Source organism: Barbatula barbatula (assembly GCF_947034865.1).
Source record: "Barbatula barbatula genome assembly, chromosome: 14".
NCBI lineage: Eukaryota > Metazoa > Chordata > Actinopteri > Cypriniformes > Nemacheilidae > Barbatula > Barbatula barbatula.
This window is the reverse complement of record NC_136777.1, coordinates 6,543,025-6,568,911: the sequence shown is the minus strand read 5'-3', so window position 1 is coordinate 6,568,911 and position 25,887 is coordinate 6,543,025. Positions and strand designations below refer to the sequence as shown.

The 25,887-nt window shown below is 37.9% G+C and overlaps 5 protein-coding genes and 1 long non-coding RNA gene across 10 annotated transcripts; 3 read left to right on the top strand and 3 right to left on the bottom strand.

Moving 5' to 3' along the window:
• Nucleotides 1–212: 212 nt before the first annotated feature.
• On the bottom strand, nucleotides 213–7,525 carry rtf1 (RTF1 homolog, Paf1/RNA polymerase II complex component). The gene is made up of 18 exons (XM_079473044.1): nucleotides 7,397–7,525; nucleotides 5,654–5,764; nucleotides 5,009–5,159; nucleotides 4,657–4,861; nucleotides 4,423–4,540; nucleotides 4,229–4,340; nucleotides 3,938–4,079; nucleotides 3,311–3,488; nucleotides 3,102–3,184; nucleotides 2,934–3,021; nucleotides 2,600–2,707; nucleotides 2,422–2,499; nucleotides 2,169–2,290; nucleotides 2,024–2,081; nucleotides 1,857–1,934; nucleotides 1,665–1,763; nucleotides 1,470–1,584; nucleotides 213–1,206 (listed from the first exon to the last, which is right to left on the bottom strand). The coding sequence occupies exons 1-18, from the start codon at nucleotides 7,478–7,480 to the stop codon at nucleotides 1,100–1,102; spliced, it is 2,037 nt and encodes a 678-aa protein (XP_079329170.1). The 5' UTR covers nucleotides 7,481–7,525; the 3' UTR covers nucleotides 213–1,099.
• A 67-nt stretch (nucleotides 7,526–7,592) lies between these two features.
• Nucleotides 7,593–10,456, top strand: ndufaf1 (NADH:ubiquinone oxidoreductase complex assembly factor 1). 5 transcript variants are annotated; one of them, XM_079473140.1, is made up of 6 exons: nucleotides 7,595–7,836; nucleotides 8,225–8,475; nucleotides 8,580–8,792; nucleotides 8,969–9,154; nucleotides 9,270–9,344; nucleotides 9,446–10,339. In XM_079473140.1, the coding sequence occupies exons 2-6, from the start codon at nucleotides 8,395–8,397 to the stop codon at nucleotides 9,584–9,586; spliced, it is 696 nt and encodes a 231-aa protein (XP_079329266.1). In that variant the 5' UTR covers nucleotides 7,595–7,836; nucleotides 8,225–8,394; the 3' UTR covers nucleotides 9,587–10,339. The 5 variants fall into 5 exon arrangements, with proteins under 5 accessions (XP_079329263.1, XP_079329266.1, XP_079329265.1 ...); XM_079473139.1 differs by having other exon boundaries at nucleotides 7,761–7,836; nucleotides 8,225–8,484; nucleotides 9,446–10,278; XM_079473141.1 differs by having other exon boundaries at nucleotides 7,813–8,009; nucleotides 9,446–10,185.
• On the bottom strand, nucleotides 9,731–13,327 carry nusap1 (nucleolar and spindle associated protein 1). Its single transcript, XM_079473136.1, has 12 exons — nucleotides 13,128–13,327; nucleotides 12,840–12,902; nucleotides 12,599–12,733; nucleotides 12,323–12,500; nucleotides 12,092–12,175; nucleotides 11,748–11,860; nucleotides 11,560–11,601; nucleotides 11,270–11,433; nucleotides 11,032–11,183; nucleotides 10,835–10,957; nucleotides 10,587–10,692; nucleotides 9,731–10,461 (listed from the first exon to the last, which is right to left on the bottom strand). Exons 1-12 carry the CDS (start codon nucleotides 13,200–13,202, stop codon nucleotides 10,374–10,376), a joined length of 1,323 nt encoding a protein of 440 aa, XP_079329262.1. The 5' UTR covers nucleotides 13,203–13,327; the 3' UTR covers nucleotides 9,731–10,373.
• Nucleotides 13,328–13,455: 128 nt separating this feature from the next.
• oip5 (opa interacting protein 5) lies at nucleotides 13,456–15,320 on the top strand. The gene is made up of 5 exons (XM_079473135.1): nucleotides 13,456–13,781; nucleotides 14,123–14,189; nucleotides 14,286–14,408; nucleotides 14,663–14,744; nucleotides 14,870–15,320. Exons 1-5 carry the CDS (start codon nucleotides 13,562–13,564, stop codon nucleotides 14,954–14,956), a joined length of 579 nt encoding a protein of 192 aa, XP_079329261.1. The 5' UTR covers nucleotides 13,456–13,561; the 3' UTR covers nucleotides 14,957–15,320.
• On the bottom strand, nucleotides 15,234–19,315 carry LOC306903721. Its single transcript, XR_013787576.1, has 3 exons — nucleotides 19,104–19,315; nucleotides 18,769–18,834; nucleotides 15,234–18,687 (listed from the first exon to the last, which is right to left on the bottom strand). It is a non-coding gene; the product is annotated as an uncharacterized lncRNA (long non-coding RNA).
• A 708-nt stretch (nucleotides 19,316–20,023) lies between these two features.
• tmem39b (transmembrane protein 39B) lies at nucleotides 20,024–25,808 on the top strand. Its single transcript, XM_079473292.1, has 9 exons — nucleotides 20,024–20,258; nucleotides 21,640–21,833; nucleotides 21,915–22,134; nucleotides 22,285–22,368; nucleotides 22,500–22,654; nucleotides 23,114–23,459; nucleotides 23,934–24,121; nucleotides 25,141–25,261; nucleotides 25,441–25,808. Exons 2-9 carry the CDS (start codon nucleotides 21,703–21,705, stop codon nucleotides 25,672–25,674), a joined length of 1,479 nt encoding a protein of 492 aa, XP_079329418.1. The 5' UTR covers nucleotides 20,024–20,258; nucleotides 21,640–21,702; the 3' UTR covers nucleotides 25,675–25,808.
• Nucleotides 25,809–25,887: the final 79 nt, after the last annotated feature.

Sequence of the window (25,887 nt, the reverse complement as noted above, 5' to 3'; positions counted from 1 at the left end):
CTCAATTCTTTTCACTAACGTTAGCTCATTTATGTGCAGCCCTCTTGGAAAAAACAGCTAAAACCCAGTTTAGCTGTCTTGGAGGGGGCTTGATCACTTTCTAGATGGTCAGGTTTGAAGACTTGTAAGACCATGGTTTTAGCGACAGTATTTTAGCTGTTAAATTGACCAAAACTATAAAACGGTTGAAGAAAATAGACAAAAACAATTAGTATGAAACAGTTCCTCCTTTAATCAGCCACACCCACTCATGTTCGCTTATTTACAAGGCATGCCACATCAATACAGAACTGACTAAAATACATCATCAATAATTATGACCAATAATAACACTTACATCAGCTCTGAGACAGAGGGATGTGAAAGAAAAAGAGAAAACCAAAAGATACAGAAATTCAACATTTGTTTTGTCCATGTCAGACCTGTTTATTCGATCATTGTCTTAATGAAGCAAACATTTTTCTTTAGAGAGTGTGATGTCATTAGTCGCTCTCAGACTCCCCTTCTGATTGGTCAGCCACCTAAGCCAGCAAGCAGAGTTAACAGAGCTGTCATAACTCATTACACATGGACTAGAAAATTCAGATTATTCAAAACAAATAACATCTTTCAAAATAAAAAACCAACATTTGTGTCCTTTGAGATAGTCATTTACAAGCTTGGATATAAAAGGGTCTTTTCTGTGAGGGTCTGAGAGGAAGAGAATGTGCTTCATACATCTGTATGAAAAGGAGAATCAAAGGAGGTAATGTAATATTGTTCTCATGTCTGCACACATTGTAATGAACACAGATGACTTTTCATCTCAGAGTCCCCATTTACAGGACAAAACCTGAAAGTTAAGTATTCATGAATATTTTCTCTCGCATACAACAATCATACAAGTACTCTAGGCTTCATACTTTCTGTGATCAGGCAAACATGAACACACACACAATCTCGTTCAGTCTTAAAGGTGTACACTTACTATGTATCATACATATCAACATACTCACACACTTTCCCAAACACACACACAGGGGGTTGGCCACAGCTTTATACCCCCAGCACAGGTGGCTAATCATGCAGGGGAAGATAAAAATATAGGCAGAGTTAGAGATCAGATGAGTCCCCGTCTTTTCTTGTAGTCCTCCAAGTTAAGAGACCGACGTGGAGCTCCATCTTTAACAGGCAATGCATTAGAACTCACTGCCAGGGACTTTGCTTCTGTGGGGGATATATAAAACACATTCAATGATCATTTCAAATAGAAATTTATAAACCATGTTCTGTTGAACACAAAAGAAGATATTTTGAAGTTTGTGGTAAACTGGGGCACATATGACAACTATTGTTTTTTTTGCATTGTCGTTTTTCCTACTATGGTAGTCAATGGTGACCAAGAACTGTTTGGTTACTAGCATTCTTCCAAATATCTTTCTCTCTGTTCATCAGAAAAAAGATAGTAACCAGTAGTATTTGAATCATACCAGCATTGGGAACCTGTAGGTCAATTTTCACGTCAAAGTCGTGCACTTTGAAAAGGTCCTCTGAGAGATCACTGGTTGGCTTGGTAAGATCTTTGTCTAGCTGGTTGTTCTGGCCCTGAAAAATAAACGTTAAACACTGTTTAAGGTGAATTCTGGGTCAGAACAGCATCGTGTTGCTTTAGGTTTGTGTGTTACCTGTATGTTAGCCTGCTGGGTGTTGTCCTGGCCTGAGCCTGAACCGTATTTCTGGTTAAGATGAGCCAGAATAGCAGCGTGGACTGAGGGATCTCTTGCCTTGGAAAAAATAATAATGAAAAATAATAAAAGTTAAAGAAGATCAGAGCTGACATTTTGTCTCAAGCTGAGTAGAATAGATGTAGGATTTACATTGGAGACCATGGTCGGTTTACACTGCCTTCTGGTAAATGGATCCATCTGTTGGTTCTTAGAGTTCTGTCCCTCTGCCTGAGAAACAATTAAGGCATTTAAGATTCCAGAATCATCCTTTAGACTGCAGAATCTCAAAAACGAGCCTGACAGTCAGAAACACTTACCACCAGAGCCTTCTCAGATTCCACAATGTTCCAACTCCGATTCCTCTGGTTGATATAGCTGGAGAGAAAATAATAGAAACTTGATTATGAAAATGTGAAATGAGAGGGTTTGTGTCTTTGTTTATGTATAATGTGCGCTTCTGACCTGATGGCAGAGATGTTTTTGGTTCTCTGTCGGTCAAGTGCTTCTGCCCTCTCCTCAAGCTCATTTAACTGATCCTGCACTACTTTGACCTTCTCTCCATCACCGCTCTCCTCAGCCATGGCCTGTACAAACATGTTACAAAGAATAAGCAAGAATAACATTATGATCAACAGTAAGGCCATAGGCCTGTACATTATCAAACACATGTCAATGAGAAACACGTGTGCTCATAATGGATGTGAAACATTATAACCTTCTCCTTGAAAAGTTGCGTTTTCTTCATAGCGTAGTTTGGTGGTGCTTTTCGGAATCTGTCTTTCTCTTTGACAATCTGTAAAAACAAACACACATAATTATTACATTGATGAAAATAGTAATCATTGCAATTCATTGCATTAAGGTCAACAGGAAATGACATCAGTGCGACTTACATCTTCAATGTCTTTGTCATTGAATTTGTAGTTAACAGCCTCTTTGATGGACTGCTCTTTCTTGTTGATCTCATCCAGAGTAGGAAGCTGCATTCCTGCAACAAACATCTATGGACCAATAACAGTTACCAAAGTTATTATTGGATACGGCAATACTGGAAACCCAAGATTGTCAATCCTAGCAAATAGGATGAACTAAATTCAACCCCAAATTCAAATTTGCCAAAATAAACAAGTTGAAAAAGTTAGTGAGAAACAAAAACCCTATTTAGTGCATATTTCTAGGTTAAACAATATAATTATTTGTACCATTGGATTCACATTTCGAACTCACCGCCTCTTTCCATTTCATAAACTCGCTTTCGGTGAACTCCTGATTGGACACAAACTCAAGCCTGAACACTCGTGTGTCATTTCCATGTCTGCAAACACAAGCAGGCAAACAGATCAGTGATTGAGCAAAAAGAGTAGAGATGACTGAACATATCATCTGCTTGCTTACCGAAGCTGAAGGCCTTTATTTGTCCGTGTGGTCCCGAGTTGATAAATTTTAGCTGTCTCCACCACATCAATGATTTCAGCCACCTGAAACCAAATTCTAGTTTAGAAATTCCCTGACACTAAATATTTAACTATGCAGGCATTTAATGTTACATGAAAAATATAATTTTTTGTTTAAAAAAAAAGATGAGCGTTTCATTTTACACTGACCCGATAAACAGGCTTGCTACTGCTGTTTCCAATTCCAATCCTTACAAAACAACCAGTAACAGTTTTAGCAAAAAACGGCATGTGACACCAACGTTCCAGCTTGTGCCGTGACAGCCGAATTCGATTCAGCTCATCTGGTAATGATACTGGCTGGGATTTGGGCGGAGCCTCTTCCTTCCTGAAGCACAAGAAGTGATAATAAACATGCTTATTACATGTGAGGAAAAAATGACACTAACAATATGGCTTTTTTTATGGGCATGGGATTGATATGTTTAATTGTCAGATGTAATAAAGTTCGTTATAAGGGAAGGAAGGAGGCGGGAACCGGCGAACATTCCAACAATAAAACTTTAATTAAATAAACAATAATAACCGCCAGACACCTCACGGTAGCCTGCCGGCCATAAAACATACATAAACTAAACATATGTCCGGGCCCGGTCCTCTCTCGTCAACAGTCCTGCCGATCGTCCTTTTAAGCTCCCAATCTCCTCTGTGATAAGATGCGGGACCGGTGCGCGCACAGCTGCTTGCACTGATCACTCACGCCACCGGCCACGCGTCACGGCTCTCGTCCCGCCTTCCTCACCACAATCGAAAACTAACATTGTCTCGAATACTTACTCCTCCTCTTCATCAAAAGATGAAGATCTTGAGCTGCGGTCACTCTTTACTGAAGACTTGTCGTCATCATCTTCCTCCTCTTCTTCATCATCTGAGTAAACCTCACTCGTCTTCAGTGGTTGCCTTTTAGCTAAGAGCTCAGCTGAAAGGCCAAAGGTTATAGATTAGAGTCTGCTACCAATCTACTAACTAGATACTGCACAATATATTCTAAAAACAATAAGAGAAATAGTAAGTGTGTACAAATGTATTCTCAATTTACAGATGCAAGAAAATCTGTGAGAAAAGTACCAGTTCTGTTTTTCCTTTTCTCTCTTTCAGCCTTCAACTCTTCCATGGCCTGTGACTTCTTGTCCAGCTTCTCATCTCTCTTTATTCGTCTCTCTTTATTATGGGACATCACCTGTATTAAAACAAACACGTGTAAAACCCCATGTTTGTCTTTCTATTAAAGAATGAGTATGCTGGCATAATGGTTTACTCACCACCTGAGTGTCGGGGACCTGAGACAGTTTTCTCTTCTCTTGTTCCTCCTCTTGTTTCTTTTTTTTCTCTTCTTTTTCCTTCTTCTTAGCTGTCTTCAGTTTCTGCTTGATTTCAAACCTTGGAGAAAAACACATTGTTAAGACATTTAGAGTTTTCTAAAGAAAATGAATTTTTTTCCACATAATAGGCAAAAATATTAGGATAATATCTAAGGAGCTTGAATCTCCTCTCACCTCCTCTTAAGAACTTCTCTCTTCTCTATTCGGTTGAACAGCTCCTGTTCTCTCTCTTTTTCCGTCATTTGCTCCAAACGGGCTCTGTCTTCTTCATCCCCCATAAGATCATCTCCATACCCGTCCCGGAAAACCTCATCCTCCGAGGAAGAATCCGAATCCGAACTGGAGGATGAGCTGTTACTGTCGGAGTCAGACACCTCACCTTAAGAATCAGCCAGGAGAATCAATTTGTTTAGACTTCATTTCATGTAAAGATTATTTTTTCTCTTAGACATTAAAGCAAGAGGACAACAATGTTGTGAACTACAAACAGTTCTGGCACAGATGCACAGCAGGACCGTTGTCTTACCCTCCTCTGGAGCTGAACTTTCTGCTGAACTGTCTCCATTTGAGCTTCCGGATGTAGCCGCTTTGCCCTTTCGTTTCTTGATCGCGTTCTTTTTTTCTGGGCCTTTGCTCAGCTTCCCCTTCTTTTTGGTTTTAGTGCCTCCAACTGTCCACTAACAGATTAAAACATATCCTAATTATGATTCATTTAAAACATTTCTATATAAATTACTAACACACTTACTAACACAAAAGGGTTTTGAAACTATGAAGTCTGCAAGATTTTAAGGGATGTATGAAATACAGAGAAGAGCAGTGTGAAACATTTAAACGGATTAGATTATTCAGTTACATAGCAAGTTTAGGGGCTTTATCAAAAAAATTCACACACACAGTCAGACATCCAAATTAGTAACACCAAAGCATTTTAGCCAAATAAAGAATCAACAGAATATAAGCAAAGCAACAGAGCAGCAAGTTTACTGGTAGTAATCAAAATTAAACGAATGGTAATTTCTTGTCAAGATCACAAGACAGAGCAGGCCAAGATATTACAGCATTCACACAAGTCTGACAATGTGGCTCAAGCAAATGTTTTTTTTTACAATTTGAATAGCCAGAGCTCCAAAAGTCAGCACCTACTTTAAATAAAGGCAAAGCGTCATACCTCATCGTCGCTGTCCGATGTCTCTGAATCTGTGGAGGCTGCAGGTTTGCTAACAGGCTCTTCTTGTTCATCAGAATCCACACGCTTTCTCTTGGCAAGAGAAAGCAGTTCCTAGAGATACATTAATGACAGTTATCCTCTGAAGGTGTATGCCATGTGATTGACTTATACAGGTTTAATGTGGGCCATTTTGAGTATTCTGCATGTTGTTATAATGTATTGAATATTTATTATATGTCAGTAGTATATTTAATATACAAACAAGTCCTGCACCAAACGTATGTCAACTTCGTAATGTTAGGCCCACACTCAAAACAACCTCAGAGTAGGTGAATTCCCTATTACAACACAATATGCTAACCTGACTCTTTCATATCTCCACTTCTCTGCAAATTGTGTTTTACTTTTAAAAGCACTTTGAGGGCAAGTGTGCAAGCATAAATACTGCTTTAGTATTATTAAGAAGTCACAAAAAGCATGAACTTGCATAGCAGTCCGGGTCTGTGCGTGTCTAGAAGATTGGCTACTTGTGTTCTAGTACTACATGGTAAAATTAGCACGTAACACAGAGGGATTTGGGATAGCTTTAACACAACACTCTGGATGCATGACAAACTCTATCCGATTAAACATGGCCTGGTCATCTTTATGGAGAGAAATGTCAAAACCGAGGGTTACAAATATGGCAGGCTATGGGTAATCTATGTATTTAAGTATTTTTGTTATGTATTAAGTAATCAAGAAATTGAATCCTGCGCTTGCTATATGTAAAGACAGAGAAACAGAACAGCTATATGGGTGTCAGTATTCACCTGTTGTGTTTGTGTTGTGCTCTGTTTCCCTGTTAGCGTGCTAGCACTAATTTGTCAACACCACCGAACTGAAAACAACTAGAAGCGCACGTGTTGTTGTTCTGTGGCCAATACAGACACCCCCCTAGGGGCACCAAACTGCCCAAACGAAAACTTTTAATGATACATTTTATTTGTTTCATAATATTATTATAAAGGTGTTTTCGTTATGCGTTCTGTACCGTTATCAATTGTTAAACATGTAAAAATTATTATCAAAATACATGCTTATAGCATATGTCAAAACACGTAAAGCTCAAACCAATGATACATTCCGCATGGAGAAAGCAATGCAATATACGCTGTTTCTACTTACACGATACTTTGCGTGCCCGCATGTTCCTTTATATTTACTTGTTTAAATTAAATACTAAATTAAAAGTAAAAAACTCTATAGCCATGTCAAAACTGCACGAGTCTAAAACACATTTTAATAGTATGTATGCAAATATACAATGAGCCATTACATTTTATTTTCCTGTCACGTGACCCTCAAGAACCTATGAAAATGCCGTTCTCCCGGCTGGCGCCAGACTCTCTCGATCCGCTCTTGGTTCTCGTCATATTTCTAAAGCTACAATCGAAATATAACTTTAGCCGCGGCAGCGTGACGTCATGACACAGAACAGAATCTAAACGCGCGCGGATACTTTTGTTAGAATAAAACGCCTGTGTGCCACAGATACCAATACAAAAACATGTAAAATGTCCCAATTTAAGTTTCATTGGTCCTACAACCAAGGCGACTTGACCATAAAGGGCCCAGCTAACCAGCTAGCTCTACCACTTCACTTAGCATGGGACTTCAACATACACATAGAGTTATGACATCTTAGCGCCTCACCAAAACAACAATGCTTTTGGATCAGTCTCGCATGCATGAGATTCCTACCTGATCCAAATTATCATCGCTTGCACTGTCCTCCGAGTCGGAGTCAATCACAACCCGACCTTTCCGTTTCTTTACATTCACCATGGTTAGCTGCCTGGCTGCCCTGTGTGTGTGTGTGTGTGTGTGTGTGTGTGTGTGTGTTTAAACAGCAGCGCCGCACTCCTCCACACAAAGGCGCTAGAGCGCTACTGCGCATGAGCACACGCGCATTACAATAAACATGATCAGATAGTTTATCAGGAAAGCGTTGCAACAAACAATTACACGTAATCGTCACATGGAAATAAGGGGGGAAATTCTGTTTTATTTATGCGTTAGGAAATTGGTTGTTACGAGAAAATCCGAGAGCGGCTGTCAAGTAGGAACGTAAGCACGGGTGCATGTTTCGATAGGGGACAGATTATACGACGGACTGCGATGGCGCATGTTTCATCTGAATGGTTAAGTGTCACAAATATGTATTTGTTTTTAAACCGGCATTTGACCTTTTTTTAAACGCGTTTCGTATTTATAGCATAGATAAAGGCATAGTATATCTGTCATGCACACATTTTATTACTTTGTGGCTCTTGCATTTGGTTTTCCTTCTTGTGAATGTCAGGGTCTATAAGAGGTCATTATTCAATCATGTGTATGTGTACATGTTTGTAACAAAACTGGATTATATCAGGGGCTTTTGAAATGTTAATTGAATCACAGTCTCGCTCTTTATATGGCTAATATTTGGATTAGTGAATAATTTGTAACCAGCAGATGAATGAGACCTATATGACTAATACTAAAAGGCATACATTGAAATAATCATACCTTGTGTTTTCTTTTTATCAGGAGTCCTGTGCATGTATGATCTGGTTACGAAGGTACACAAGAAGAGGAAATGGCTGCATCAAGAACAACATTCAAAACTCTGTTTGGAATTCCTCGTGTCATTTCCAGACAGCCTCTGTCATTTCCTTCCACATCACCCTCCTCAGGTATACTGAGCACCAGGGGTGCCTATGAACGAGATTATAGAAGACCAGGCCAGGCACCGGACACCCGCTGGCCCTGGCAAAAGATACGCTTGGACTTCTCCAAAGGTGTGGAAGGTATCAAAAAGCATTTCAGGCTGTTGAAGGATGAGTTTGTAAATCGCTTGACTGGGCCAGAAGGAAAACCTTTAATAAATCATATGTTGGAGCAGACCCAGGTCCAGTGGGAATTCCGCGGACCGGAAAGTCTGAATCAGTGGATTGTGTCATCTGATCAGGAGATTGGGGGCCGTAGTACGGCATACATTAAGATGGGAAGGAATAATACAACCTGTTTTCTATATGGGACGTTGTGCTCCACGCCTCCCCGTGATGGAGAGACCCGATATAGTGGATACTGCACGATGCGATCCAAACAACCACTGGTCAGTGCTGAAATTTAGAATTTTCTTGTTATACTTATTGATCATTTTCTGAACACTTAACACTGGAAAATTTTAAATTGTATTCACGTTAAGAGGATTTTTTCGTGTGTGTGCATAGTTTTAAATTGATGAGATATGAAGTGTAGTTTGACCTTTCAATATTCCTTTCCCTTCAGGGCTCATTTGACCGAAAAAAGCACTATGATTTGTCAAATTTCAACACCTTACACATGCGTATCCGTGGAGATGGAAGACCATGGATGGTGAACATTTCAGCGGAAACCTACTTTTCTCACCAGAGAGATGATATATACAGTTACTTCCTCTACACCAGAGGGGGACCCTACTGGCAAGATGTCAAGGCATGTCTTAAAACATTTCATCCATAAAGATAAGAACACACTTCTCTAGTTTGTAACAGTATGACACATGAGCCATAATGCTGCTAAACTGTAAAATCTTCATTCTTTTTTGCAGATCCCATTCTCTAAGTTTTTCCTTTCTAGTCGGGGGAGGATACAAGATGATCAGCATGCCCTCTGGTTAGACAAGGTCTGTGTTTTTACTTCATAATTAATTTACTCGCTGATGTAAAAAGTTTTCTATTTATTTAGAAATTACAGCAAATCCCAATGTTGCTTTTGTGTTTTTAGGTTAACAGTATTGGTTTTACTTTGGGAGACAAAGCAGATGGTCCATTTCAGCTGGAGATTGACTTCATCGCACTGTGTAATGATCATGCCCATACAGAGGAGTTTGCATATGAGCTTTATAAGAGAAACCCAGAGGTTTAATTGGACTAAAGAGTTCTCTGGAGTTACATATGAGATCTCTCTTCTCCGTAACATATCCAGCGGATTTGCAAGATCCTAATGCATCCGTGTTTACTGCATCATTCCTCTTCAGATGATTGCTTTCAAGATGATTCAAATAGTTATGGGATTACAGAATTGTACACAATGTAATGTACTGCTTTATTATAAACATGTTTACTGACACATACATGAAAGACACAGAAGTTCAAAATGTTAATTTAAGACTATTGCTGTAAAATGAAATTTTGTTTGACTTGGCCAATGCTGTCTCTTAATTAAAGTGGTTTAGATTGGGTCATTCTACAATTTTGTAACTTAAGTTCCCAGTAAAAGTTATGCTATTTATATCAAATTATTGTTCCAATCAGATTTTATTACTTCATCTAAATGGAGTAAGATCTTATCTATTTTTTAACATACAAAGCAAACTGTGACCTTTTTATTATAGTTATTTTCTTATTAGAATTGTAGGAATGACCCAAATACATTTTAACTAGTCGTACCAAATCATCTTAATCTGACACACATTAACCAGGAACAATGTTTTAAAATAGTAAAAAAAGTTCATTTTCCTTTTGGGGTTTTTTCTCAGATGAATCAAACATAATAATTCTCACCTCGTAATATACAAATTAACATTTAACTCACAAACGGCCAAAACAGGCATTTACAAGAAAGAAGAAAAAAAGTTCAACATTTTGAAACTAAGCAGGTTAGCAACGCAAGCTGGAGTTAAAGAGACTATAAAACTGATAGAACGCTGGAATTATGCCATGACTAGGCCTCGTCTGGCACCCAACATAATCTCCTTCTTTTGTTTTCTGTCCTCTACCTGTTTGACACGTCGCTCCCCTCTGAAAATGAATAAAGAAATTCTGTTATTATCACAGACAACTAAGAAAACAGCGACTGGTTAGCTGTAGATGACTGATAGATAATTCATTTAAAACGGAAAAGCACAAATACTCAAGGTACTAACCTCGTTCGTACTTGATGCTGTTTATAGTTTTTCTGATGTGAAGGAACAGTCTGAGATTTATTAAGTGCTGAGTTTTCATGTTCTGCTCCAAAAGGCTTCAGCTTCCCTATAGAAGAACAATTCAAAGAATTTATCAGCCACCAGAAAGATTTAATAAATGGATATTCCTCTTTTCACAAGGCAGCATTGTTAATAATGATAAAACCACCAGCCTTTTATTCATATTTTTGTTAAGAATGCAGATGTACCTTTGTGTGGCTTGTAGGTTAATGGGCGAGAGAGACTCGCCTTAAGATCAAATGTGTTGTTCTTGACGGTGCCTGGTGTGACTGACACACTATTGTTTCCACTGAAAACAAATGGTGTAACACCTGAAAATAAATAAAGCCATTTAAACAAAATGATTCAGGCATTTCAAAGTTATAAATAATTCCATTACTCTTACCAGGTGTTTTATTATTCTGAGTGGTAGATTTATTAAGTTCAGATTTGGAGTGAACATCTGGAGTGGAGGTGTGGGGGACGAAAGGAGACATACGAGCCGGGGTCTTCACCAGGGAACGCTTGTATTCATTTTCTTGAGTGGCCTGTGAGAACCTGAAGAAATAAAGCCGCTACAATAAGGGGGTAGGCAGTAAAAATAAAAAAAATAACTGAACTAATGTGAGAAATATTGTATTTACCGGACATTGATTTTATTGGTTGTGAGGGCAGTTGGCCTAAAGATGGTACTGTCCTTTAAAGCAGGTTTATTAGCGGACTGCTGAGTGAGCCTGCGTCTTTCTGGGATTTGTTTCTTTTCCTGCACTTCAGGACTGAAGAGTGATGCTCGGCTAGCAGGCAGCTTCTAATGGGAAATACAATAGTTTGCATATTCTTTAGGTCAACCTGATCCAGACAAAACCAACCTGTCCAGCTATCACTGACAATACAGGTCTCTCATATAAAAGTGATACAAAATCCATAGGCCAACCTTGGTTTCAACGGATTTCATCAGTGTGTTTTCTGACAAAGTCTAAAACGAAGAAATTAAATAAACAACAGTAAGCTTCTTGGAACTTGACATTCACAGCAAACAACTTATAAGTGAAGCCTCAGGCACACAGACTTCCAAAATAAAAACAATTACTTAACAGTCCACTGTACTATCCTTGTTTTTACCTTTAGTTCCTTGACAGAATTTCTCAGCACCTCCATTTGTTTGTTCTTTCTCTGGACATAAGAATCGATTGACTCCATCTTTTTGAAGTGAGCTTCATGAAGTTTTTTAAAATCTGGTGGAAGATGTTTGGCAATCGTTATTCAGCGCAGAAACACCAGCGTGGCACGAAGACAATGAGTATATGACATTGCATTTGAGTTTTAAAGTCGAGCACAACATAAATATATTTTAATTAAACAGTCAACTAGCGTCACAAGGATTCTGTCATTTCTATACATTACAGCAACTGGAAATGTGTGTGTTTCTTGTGTTTTTGTGCATTAAGTCAGAAGGTTCTATTTACTTGGAGTTGTGGGCCTTAGAGCGGGCTTCTTCTTCATTAAACCTTCATGACGTGGGATTTTGCCTGCCGTCTTTCTCCCGGCACCTGCAGAATAAAAATGTAAACTGTAACCGCCACACATACTGTATGTATATAAATGAATCACCTTGTCCTCTATTCATTTTCATTCATCTGTTAGATTCATATGAAAGGTTATTCAAACATGTTGGCTGGGCAAGATCAAAACCTCACCTTTCTCACTTGACTGTTTCTGAATATCTGAATTGGTCTCTCCGGTTTCTCTATTTTTCTCCAACGTATCCTTATCAGCAGGAATTTCAGGTAAAAGTAAAGTGTCCTCAGTGGAGGACACTTTTCTTCTTTTGGAGCCCCTTCGGCTCTCTTCTGACTGTACCGGCTTCTCCTCAATCTAATGAGCCACCCAATGTGAAATACCCAAGACAGGTGTGTTATTTTCCAAGATAATAAGACCACATAGTCTTCCAAACCAAAAGAACATTTGTGCACCTCAGCAGTGACTGGTGTGGAGTCGCAGACTTTTCTCTTGACAGTTCGGCTCTTCCCTCGGCGCTCAGTCACGAACGCAGCGGTGCGAGTTTCCTGCGTATCCACGGGCGCGTCCTCGCTTGGCGCATCATTCCCCTGCAAACAACGTCTTTGCTTTCAAGTCTGCGTGCTTTAAATAAATGTGCGATAACAGAGAAAACAGAATCATACGAGTTGTAAACCAATACTGATAGTTACTCACGTTTTCAGAAGCCTGTTGTTGTTGCGAGACGTGTTGTTTCAAAGCCTTCAACAGCTTATCAGCCTTAACGTAAATAAACGCAAGTTAAAGTATTTACAAAAAGAGCACCCACGTTTTAACAAAAACAATCAGGGTTTTATCCTTGGGTATAACGATATAAATGTTGAGTTTTAAACAACATGTAAGGTTATACAACGTAGATCAGAACTAACATATAGGGGGTGGCACGTAAAACAGCCGTGCACGAGGTCCTTTAGGATCATGTTTGACTTTAAACACACGGTTTACCTTCATATTGGCTTTCAGTCCAAGCTCCTTAGCGAGGCGCTGCAATTCCACATATTTATACGAGTCCAAATCCATATCGTGAAAACAATCCACAGAACTGCAACAATATTAGTTAGAACATACGACGCAACGCTTGGAGATGATGTTCGGTTTGTTTAGGTGGGTTTGCCGTTTGAAAAATACCGCGTTTCAAAACAGCCCTTTCTCGCTAGATAATTGGTTGATAAGACAGTGACGACATTACTTTCCATCCAATCAGAAGTAGCGTTTGCGCCTCGCTAGCTTTGATTGGCTCAAAGGCTTTGCTCAAAGAGACGTCTGTGCGGTCAGGAGCGCCACCATGTGTTTACGCCGTAAAACGCATAATTGTGGGCGAGAGTTTTGAACGTGTGAGCTGGGAGTTCTTGAAGAATCGAGACTTGTTTCTGAAAGAAATGTCGAATAGATGTTTACTGGAAAGCTCTTTTGATGTAGGTCCGTGTGATTCGACGCAAAGTTCAATTGCTGATCAGCTAAGGGCAGTGAAAGACAGGGAAACCCGCAGGGACTATACGAACTGCAGTGTTCTCCAATGCATGGGCTGCAACACGGTGCTTGGAGACTCTCTGGGCATCTGCGGGGAAGTCCAGAGCCTCCAGCTTATCGTATGTTTGAGTAAGTTGCTAACCTTTATAGCATATATTTTCTCCACAACTGTGGCAGACATGCATGCACAAGTTATACGGAGAACCTTTAAGTTATATGCACCAAAAACACGCGTCGCAAGGTTTGGCAATCCTTGTTGTGGCAGTTTATTAATGTTCAAAAAATATTTACGTGGTCTTTGCTATTCAAGACTCACAAATCTGCTAAGTCACATTTTCTTTAGTAATGTGATGCTAGTAATTGAGAATAGTAATATGATTTAATTGCTTGAAAATGTTTTTTATTCACTACAACTTTAGGTGCATTTACTTCTTCATTGCTTGTTTTATTGTTGTTCTATCTTCATGCAGAAGTTTCTGAGGATGTGAGTGTTAGTAAAGGGTTGGAAATGAACTTAGATGGTCATCTGGCTTTCTCGTAAGTATTCAGTTTTATAATATAAACAGCATGTCCAGCATGTGTTTGATGTTCCTTGTGTTTTGACCAAAGGTACTTGATGTATTTTGTCTGTAGCACCTACCATGTTCTTCGCTGTGCTGGTTGTAAAAGCAAATTTGGTCTTGCTATTCACTCCGCTCCAGAGCACCTGTCTGCTCTACGAAATCTCTTTCTTTTACGAAAAGAGCTGATAAATTGGTGAGTGGAGTAGTTCACCTTCAAAATAAAAATGATTTTACTCACCCTCTTGTCATTTAAAACCTGTATTACTTTCTTCCAAAGAAAACAAAATAAGATTTTTTGAAAAATGTAGTTACCAGCCCCCCATTCACATGGTTTGGTTACAATAGACATGATTGGCAAGAGGGTGTGTAACTACTCCTTTAATGACTTTAATCGAAAAATATTATAACCGTCAAAATGCTAATTTTGGTAAATGTTTTATTTTCCAGCTACATGCTAAGAAATGGCAAATATGTTCAAGCCTCAAAAATGTGCTTCAAACACAGACTTATGGACAAAAATATAAAAGAGGCAAGTATTCACATTAACGCACCTTGGTTTTAGCTTACAGCTTAGTGAATACAAACAACATCAAGTTGCCCGAATGGCTTCTTATTATCTTATATCATTGTAAATTGTCTGTCTCATCTTTATAGCTGAAACAGGATTTAGAAGCCCAGCTGAAACAAGTGAAGATTTTGGAGGGAATGATGGAAAAACTGTGCACACACAGTGTAAACTAAAGACAAAGTATACAGCTTTCTTGTTCAAATAAAGTGTATTTTTGTACGGTAGTAACAAAAGAGAAATGTTTGCAATGTTGGCTAGAAGTTTAATTATTCCTATGTTATATTAACATTGTTTATATTCATATAAAGTTTACAAAAATGTAAATCATTATAATATTGGAGATAAATACCCATATCTGTTTAGTCTAGATTTGACATCTAAAAAATAAAGTACTTTTAATCTGATCACATACCACTGTAATATTGGAGAAAATAATACAATAAATATTTTTATAATTGGCACCATGCTGCTTTTTTATTGCTAAAATTTTGATACAGACTTTTAAATTGTACAAAATCATGCAGGACACATCTGTAGTGCATAGATTAGACCAAGCATAGAGTTTCACATTCAGAGGCAAAATTGGCAACACAATCACAGCAGGCCAGCAAAGCATTATACACTTTCGTTCTGCATCATCTGCAATGAACATGGTTTGGAACTCAAATTACATTTTTTACGCATTTGAAACAAACAATTTTCTGGCTTTGATAAAAACTTTCTTGGATCTGAGCCTCTTGAATCACAATTTCATAATACAATATTCAAATTCAAAAAGTAACTTGATACAACATACTCATCTGTAAATAATGTACAGTTGAGATAAACCTTTGGAATTGCATGCATTTAAAAATAATCCCAACAATGGTCCACTCTTTGATTTTCTGCATAAATATTTCTAAGCAAAGCTCAATTGCATGCGGCTCAAAACACATCTTGTCACTACCATGCATCAGCAAAATAATGTTTTGCATTTGTAATCAAAATACTCATTAATTCCACAAACTAACCCACCAGAACCATTTTGTGATTATATTATGGTAAACATCCAGTTTATCTAGCATTAATGAAGATAGTGATTCTTCAAGTTTACAAACGGCTACCCAGAACACTGCTCATATTGCTGTTAATGTAAATGAGCTGCAAACAAATTTACAGCTTGTGCATTCCACAATGATTTGTATGTAAACATGCAAAGTCAATAAAAGGGCACAGGCCCTGCATATATAGTTTCCATCAACGGTTTTCCACCAGATAAAAATTGTGTTCCTTTAAATAATTTGCAGACCTTTAGTGCTTGCCTCACAAACTATTTTGGTGTCCATGAATAATGAAACCATAGCTTATATACTAAGAGGTGTAGTATATGAGATGTCCTGGATAAAAAGACACTATCAATGTAACATATATGCTACAGATTTCACAACCACTGAACTGTTCGATATTTTAATTCATGCATGCAGTTATTGCTTCTAAATGATTAACTTAATACACGTTATGGCTTGCATATCAGAGTATATTTAAAAATATAGTTTGCATTCCAGTTTTTGAGGTATATCTACATTACAATGCTTTGATAATTGCTTTATGCATTTCACCTTATGTTAAAACCTAGTGTTTATGCTACTTTTATAAACTACCCAAAAGCTCTAGTTTGAGACAACATACCTGATGAAAATTACAACACTGGAGGTATGACTTATACAAACACATCTGTTTAGATACCCTTGCGAATTGTCTGTGTAACTGGTTTTAAGAAAATATTGTGAAAAATAAAAAACAATAATTAAACAGTAAAAGCTACTAGGGGCCATTTTTCCCCTAAATACGATTATCTCAAGACGTGCAATTTGATCTGACTTCATTTTCCACAGAACAAACTAGAACAAACTCACATAGTGCTTATGAAACATGAGCATTCAGCATGGCTAGCCACTCATCAGTACCAACCGTCATTTTTTTCTACCCTCAGGATGCTAATACATTATTGTTCACTAACAGTGATTAACCAAAAACAAACTGTGTTTGTTAACCAGCAAAACCAAATAACCTCCCTTGAACAATGCTCTTAGTTCAGGTCAAGAAGACTTGCCTCTTAATCAGATCGATTAAGATCTGCATCCATGCTGGTAACTAACAAAATCTTTGTCTGCCTAATTTAATGTATTTTCTGAACAACTTTATAGCAATATACTACATTTCACTACAACTATTAAACTCAGCAAGCATCACTACCGTACATGCATGGCCATGTTTATGCTGGCACTACAAAATCCCGCCACCCTAAAGTAAGCGGATGAAACTATACATCATTTAATGGAAGACATTGGTGATTTTGTTGTTTTTGCAAACAACTTGTCACTTGTTTGTACAATATACATATTCAAACACGACGTAAAGGAAAGAAACAAATATTGCACATTTCCCACACTGAGGCCTGACTACTGTTGCGCCCATTTTGATTCATACCTATAAAAAGGGAGGGGGGTATGTAACACTTATTTGTTCCCTTAGCCAAATTGGTAGCAATGCATTATAAGGGCAACGGCCTGAGGAACACACATACTAATAAAATGTATCAGTACTCGGTATGCACTGTTTATTACTTTGGATAAAAGACTGCCAAATGCATACATTTAAATGTATCTGCACGAATCCACTCATACAAAATATTGCTGTGCAAACAAATTGTTAACTAGAAAAACATTTATATAAATTTTGCACAGCAGATTAATCTTTTTTTTTTAAATGACTTCGTAAAGAATAATTTTTCACAGTGCAATGTAAAAATCTAGGTCAAATGGGCCAACACAAACTCCTGGCTTACACTTTTTGATTTGTTTTAACATATTGTTACCACAACCTATGGTAGCTGAGGATGAAAACTACGAATTGCTGGCGCAGGACAACCAGGGAACTATAAGGTCACAATGCCCTTAGTGTGATATGTAATCCTATAATCATTTTTAAAATATTTCAACCATTGAATCTAAACACTTTCATCCTAGAACACGCAGGGATCATATTCCTACACTATTATGTTTAAAATGACTTGAATGAGGAAAATGTTTACTACATTTCGATACACTGTACTTGTATATGTGAAATGACAATAAAGTTGAATCGAAAAAAAAATACTGATCAGATCATTGGTGTCTGTGTGCATCTAAGCTGTTTACTTGATCTGCTTTGAGAGGTAGTAAAATACTTCCATTTTGTTATATCCACATATCATTAACTCTCCCTATCAACTGAATTTATCCTTGGGTTACGTTAATGCCACAGTCTGTCTTGGTTTATCAGTACATGATAGCAAGGGTCAGGATTTTGCCAAAGCACCATTTTGAATCTTGAATTCAGAGAACAGCAACTTATCTACAGTTTGTCTCAAAACATAAACACAGTCACATTGTAAAGAATGAATGAGCATGCAGTTATTTACTGTAGGTTTACATCTAAGCCTTGGTAAGAGACTTGCGAGACAGGAGTTTAAAATGATTAGGCACTTAATCTGCAGGTAATGAAACAGTTAAGTCAAGCATTTCTCAGATGAATTGCTTTGCATTTTGCAGGTTGCTTGCACTTTACCTGCAAAGCAAGTGCACTCTATATTGTAACACATTAACACAACCTGCACCCACACAAATACCTAAAAGTACATCTTTTTGCTAACATGACCAATCATTATTTGTACACGCTGTGGCACATGCATGGTTATTTAATATTTTGACACATTTTCATTTCTCATTATTAAAAAAACACCTCTTGAACTATCCTCTTCAAGGTGCAGAAATCGTATGTTCATGTAGCGATGTTGGTATGATGTTGACCGATCAGTGACACTTCATTGATATAATGCTGGAGGACAGGTAGTTTGAAGTACCATGTCAGGATAGTCTCACATCTGCACAGAATGAGCATTTAAAATCAATGAAACGAAACAAATATGTAAGAAATTTGTGTAATACCCAATGCAGAAACTAACCTGCTCATTCTTTATGTTCCTTTAGAACCGTGACTGTTTCTTTTTCTTCTTGATGTGAAGGGCATTCTGTTAATAAGACAAACCAAGTTCATAAAGCTAACCAATAGTTCTAGTACACAAGACTTATTAAATCCAGAAAAGAAAGACAAGGCAGTTTAAACACAATGAAATTGTATATTAAATATGAATGGATCATACAAAATAATCGCACCCCATGCACAATACCTGGTCAACTACAAAGAGATGGTGTGACGCAAGTGCTGGAATGCGAAACTGTTACACAAAGAGTAAAGACAAAGACGTGCACAATATGTCAGCCCTGAACATTCACCTACAGTTTCCGCTGATCCGGTACCGGGCTGGAAGCGAATGAACTGCAACGGTTTCTCAGATACATTTCCACACTGCATAAGAACCGTCAGGAACAGGGAGGCTCAACGAGCCTGGTCCCAAAGGGCTGCGGCGGTGGAACGCACTCTACGCCATTTCGCTCCCGTGTTAGTACTGCGGCGCTCTTCCGGCGCGCAACCGCGAGCTTCGAGGGTCTACATTCTGATTGGGCAACCGCGCTATCTGTTAGGCGAGCAAAACCCGCCCATTTCGTTTCATGTAGGTCTATGACTATGGTTCAATGTTTTGATAAAAAATAGAACATATGAATGAACGAGTTATATAAAACCATTAAATAATCATTGTGACGAAATAACGTTATTTAGAAATAACGTACGTCACAATATATGAAGAGTTTGGTTCCAAAATGAGATAACTCCGTTTTTAAATTAGTCAAAAAATCATGTTTTTTATTGTGCATTCTAATTAATATAAAACTGCCGTTGGTTTGTTTTGATTTAAGTAATAATAACTCAGTTAATACAGCTACTAACACAATAAAACACAATAAAAACATGATAACATAATAAAAAAATAGATATCTCATTTTTGGAACCAAACTCTTCATATGTATAATATATATATATATATATATATATATATATATATATATATATGTATTGTTGTATTATAATATATCTTTTGAAAAAGTTTAATATATTTGTATCTTATTCAAATCTTTTTATTCTGCTTTTTTAAAAGATTATTATATTGTAAATATTTTATTATTATGTATATTTTTCTTCAAGTTTTTGATGGTCCTGCAAGGATCATTATATTCGAGGAAAATGCACAAAACCATTGTAAGCATTAACCTTTCTCCAAACTGTTGTGTGTAATGTACTGTTTGTGCCTGTGTAGCTTTGATCTCACACAGCGTTCAACACGCACGCGCGCACAGCGCACGCCTCCCTCCGAGCTCCGAGCGTGCGTGCGTGCGTGCATGCGCTACAACATCAACAGAATGAGCCCTTATCGTATTGTCAGAAATAAAGCAAAAACATTTACGACCCTAAGTAATTAATTCGGTAAAAATTTTGTGTATGTCAACGTCAGTCATACGGTCGCCTTATCTGGACTAAACCTCGCGGTTCAAAGAGGTAAGCGACCTTTTTCTGATTTCTGGACATTTGAGCAAATGTAAGAGCACTAGGCCGCACTCCTAAATTTGAACATGCTTTAACTTCTCTGGGCGTTAAGACTCAACCAAATCCGATCATTGCATGTTGTATTATAAAGCAGCTCGGTTTCATAAGGAAAGCGGCAGCAGTATGCCTTTAAACCTACACGTTTAAATGCAACGCTTCCGCAAGTTTCCACACCTATCAACATCAGATCAACACAGCCCAGGGCGTGCAGACAGTATTAATCCAGGTTGAATGTTAACTTAAAGGGACTAAAAAGTGAACGTCGAAAGCAAGGCAAATGCATTAACATACATTGCGCGTGTGTAATGCATCCATGGGCAATTCTTTCAAGATTCAACTTTTAACCAAGTAGTGTTGCTTGCATGTCAGTCTTCATTGTAAATCAATTATTTTCTCTGCCGTACATTATGGTTATGGTTGTTTATGTGTACTGGTGGTTTTAAATCTAATAATGTAGTGAGCCCTTTATTGACAGTATAGAATGCAGATAGTATCTGATTTTACAGACTCTATGCAAACAAATTCTATCTAATCTGTGTTCACTCCTGCAAGGGGCTTTTTAGGCATCTGCAGGTTAAATATCAGGTCAACAGTACAATATAAAGTACAAAGAGTGTATTCAGTGGGTCGTCTGTCTTTAAGGTTTCTGACAGCAAAACCTCTGTCTTCTCACAGTCTTGACACTACTGCCATAAAAGGTTTTACAGTAGAGAGGAACTAGTGTGTCAAGGCGCAAGTGAAAGTAGCATTTGGATACAAATTGGATTTAGACTGGAGTTTGTGAACAAAATATCCTTGTATTTAGCAAGTCTTGACGTTTGTTTTTGATAATAATAGACTCTTTAGGATTACTGGTTTTCTTGCTCACATAAAAAAGTCTACTATGGTACCATTTACAGTACCTAAATTGCCATTGATTCTAAATAAAATCAGCGTTCTGGATTAGTTAACAGATTAGGGAATGATGATTTTGCTGGTTACAAACAGATATGGATATGTATCATAGTCCCGATTTTGTATAAAATCACCATCTTTCATGGCAGTATAGTGATTTAGATCTAGCCATAATTCTTTACTTAATTCTTAGTGTTTTTGAGGTTTGGCTTTGAGGATCTTATGCATGTATTATTACAATGTGATGTGTAGTGTAGTACTCACGGATAGCAGAGGAAAAGTAGGCTGAGTACAGAATATGTCTTGAAGAGATAAATTAGTGAACGACACAGACTCCACCCAGCAAGAGTCAAGACGGCAAAACGAGCATTATATTCGAGGAAAAATGCACAAAACCATTATAAGCATTAATCTGCTTGTTTTTTTGTCCTTTGTGTAGGTGTCTAAACTCTAACCAACTATAAATTCAAAGGCACTGATAGACGGGGTGAGTAGATCTGGAATGGCCGGAGGAAGAAGAGGAGCGAATAGAACGACATACTGTCGTTCTCCACTAAGCAGTGAGACGGGTTCTGTTGGCAATGGCAACCACTCCACCAGCTCACCTGTGACGAGTGTCAGGTCACGGACCAGGTGAGAAAATTGTGTGTTGTGAAAGGTGGTGAATGCTAGATTTTTTATTTAGGATAATGTGACACAGCAAACTATCTTCAGGAATGGATCAGGAACGGGAATTTCCAGCCCTCCTTTGGCCACTCAGACAGTGGTGCCATTGAAGCACAGTAAAATTCCGGAACTCTCCATGGACCGGAACGTATTGTTTGAGCTCCATCTGTTCGTGTGCCATCTTACAGCTCTGTTCGTGCATTATGTCAACATCTACAAAACCGTGTGGTGGTACCCACCCTCTCACCCCCCTTCACACACCTCTCTGGTGAGTCACATGTGACGGCTTTTAAAATCTAACAACCTTCTTAATAACTGCTGGTTTGTTAGAGAAAAGAAAAACAGACTATTGCTTTTTCTGTAAACCTTTGTGGCATTCATCCGAAATGACATCTGTGTGCATGTTGTGTTTGTACAGAACTTCCACCTTATTGATTACAATATGTTGGTGTTCATCATTATCGTGCTGGCACGCAGGCTAATAGCTGCCATAGTAAAAGAGGTATGTGCTTAGCTCTTTATTCATATTTTATTTCCTGTCATTTCAATGGCTTTTTGATTTTGAAAGCTGCTTAGTTGTGCAATTTAATATCTTGGTTTCTTTACCGTTTCTTTCCTATCATCCTGACCAAGGCATCGCAAAGTGGAAAGTTATCCTTTCCGCATTCTGTCTTCCTGGTGACGGCTCGTTTTGCCGTCTTGACTCTTGCTGGGTGGAGTCTGTGTCGTTCACTAATTTATCTCTTCAAGACATATTCTGTACTCAGCCTACTTTTCCTCTGCTATCCGTGAGTACTACACTACACATCACATTGTAATAATACATGCACTTACATCACATGCATTTAAGGGCTCATATTCACAGATCAGAACAGGGAGACTTTAAACTATAGAGTTTAAAATATATCATAATTGCTTATTTATATTTGAAGAGTTAAATTTATATTTGAAGAGTTTGGTTCCAAAATGAAATAACAATAATTTATGTTTTTTAATATGTTAACATGTTTTTATTGTGTTCGTTATTTTTGTAGTTATTATGGCTCAAATCAAAACAAACCAACCAGTTTGATTGATATTAATTGGACAGCACAATGGATTTTTGACCATTTTTAAAAACAGAGTTATCTCATTTTGGAACCAAACTCTTCATTTGTTTATCTACCTTTTTCAATAATATTATAATGATGCATACAAACTCACACAAACAAATGCTCATATGCACCACATCTATCTTTTCTCCTTAGGTTTGGAATGTACATTCCCTTTTTCAAACTCAGCTGCGATTTCCGGAGAGCTGGGTCCATGTCCCCTTTAGGTGCCATGGGTTCTAAAGATGTCAGCGGGGCCGGTGGTCTGGAACGTGGGGGGCGGGACTATCTCTCAGTCCTTAAGGAAACATGGAAACAGCACACCAGTCAGCTGTACAGTGTTCAGCCCATGCCCACCCACGCATGCTGCCTATCACCTGACCTTATCCGCAAAGAAGTTGAGTACCTGAAAATGGACTTCAACTGGAGGATGAAGGAGGTTTTGGTTAGCTCCATGCTCAGCGCCTACTATGTAGCTTTCGTACCTGTTTGGTTCGTCAAGGTGAGAGTATTGACAAGGTGGCCTTAGTATGCAACTTGCTATGCGACTTTGTTTTGAAATGTTTTGAGGTTTTTGAACAGAATAACTTATGTCAAAAAAATCTGTAATTGTTTTATTCATATTCCATTGGTTACATGAATGATCTTTTGACAGCCCTGATCACACACCCATGCAAATATATCTTTAAAAATAAACTCCTGCTGTCTGTCTGTAATGCAAAGCTTTGTTTTTTCTATCATGCCAGTTCAGATGAACTAGCTATGGATATAGTTTATGTAAATTTACGACAGCGTGTCTGTTGTTAGATGGACCTCAATACATATCTAAACACAATCTGCACACAATGAAATATTACAAATGTATTGTGCACTGCCCATGTCTGTGAACTCTGAAGAACATTCCAGATTTGTGAGGTACCGTGGAATCTTTTTATATTCATGTTTATTTACTCGACCTATTTTTTGCCTTTTCTAGAGCACACAGTATGTGGACAAACGCTGGTCCTGTGAGCTGTTTATACTTGTATCTGTCAGTACTTCAGTTATACTTATGAGGCACCTTCTTCCTCCACGATATTGTGACCTGCTTCACAAAGCTGCAGCTCACCTGGGTTGCTGGCAGAAGGTGGACCCCTCCCTCTGCTCCAATGTACTTCAGCATATGTAAGTGTCCTCCCGGGGGTCATACTAAAGTATTTTAAGTGCATACCCTGATAGCACACGAACATCTGGGAGACGTCTGCTCGTTTAGACATCCAGAAGATGTTTATCATTTAGAAAAGATGTAAAATTGCTTGTTTTAATTTGTTTAGCAGATGTTTTTACACAAGAGGAGTTTTCTAGATCTTTAGCAGACGTCTTACAGATGTATATGTGCTAGCTGGATTGTCTCTGCAAAGAATCAAACAAATCAGAGAAATCCCTGCATGTATTTATTTATTGCTTAAATAAGTGAACGATAAACAATGCTGTGCGTACAACAGATGCACAATGATAGTTTTTTTATTTGCTTAAGTTTGATAAAACATTTGTCTTTTTAGTTCTTAGTTTGATGTGCACTTATCGTTAATGTAATGTCTGCTATGTGTTGCATGTTTTAACACGTTTAAACATTTGTTTTAGCTCAGGTGTGGCCTTTTATAACAGGTTTATTAATACATCAAGTGAATTAGAAAACCAGTGATACTGTTCAGACATGATTATTTTGCTTCTCTTGCAGAAGGTTTAAAATAGTCCAGATGAATCTAACTTTGTTAGATGTGTATTGTTTAAACTAAAAGTTTACATTTTAGTGGTCTCAAGACGCATTTACGCGGCTGAAAATGGCAGGAGCTCGGCTAAAAACGCCCACTGCAGGCACAGCGTTCTGCCCAAAGTTGGGCATTTTTCAACTCTGGGCACCCGGTCGAATGCTGGCACTGATCGTGGGGAAAACGCATAGCACCAGCGTTAAGCGTGGGGGAAAAAAGTCAACCGATGGCTTTTTTTTCAAGTGTGTGTTTCCGTTGAAAACAATTGAAAAAACACAGCATAAACGCCTCGGTGGAAACAGCCCCTAAAGTCTGTTTAGAAAAGGCTGTTCTTTATTCATTGTGATCAGATATTTAATATTATATTCATATTATTATTTATCTTGATGTTAAATTATGCTTCTGTGCTTATTCTCTCTCTGCTTTCTACAGATGGACAGAAGAGTACATGTGGCCACATGGAGTTTTGGTCAAACACAATAAAAATGTTTATAAGGCCATGGGCCATTATAATGTAGCAGTTCCCTCAGATGTCTCACATTATCGTTTCTATGTAAGTATAAACTGTTTTTGAAGTGTGAAACACAAAGTGCTTTTTAAACTATTGCTGGAGAAATTTGACGACACCTCAAATGTATTAAATTTGTTTTGAAACATAATTAAAAGTCAGGTATATTTGGTAAATGTTACGGTAATAACCCCCTTTCCCCTCATTTCTTTTTCTTTTGACAGTTTTTCTTCAACAAACCACTTCGAATATTAAACATTCTTATAATCCTGGAGGGTGCAATCATATTCTACCAGTTATATTCGCTGATGTGTTCAGAGAAATGGCATCAGACGATATCATTAGCTCTAATATTATTCAGTAATTATTATGCCTTTTTTAAACTGCTCAGAGACAGAATAGTTCTGGGAAAGGCGTATTCGTATTCAGCCAGTGCCTCCAATCACAAAGTCAGTTAGACGAGGATAAGTTATTGTCCATCATCACAGACTAGCAGAAAACATGCATGAGAGCTGTTTATTTTTTCTACAAGTGCATTTTTCTCTGTATTTGTTCTGACCCGCCATGAAATAAAAAGGAAACATATTTTTGTACTTCTTTGTTTGATGGGTTTTTATTATGCACCACCTTATCTATTAAAGGTATCTAAGATAATCATTTTTTTATTTAAA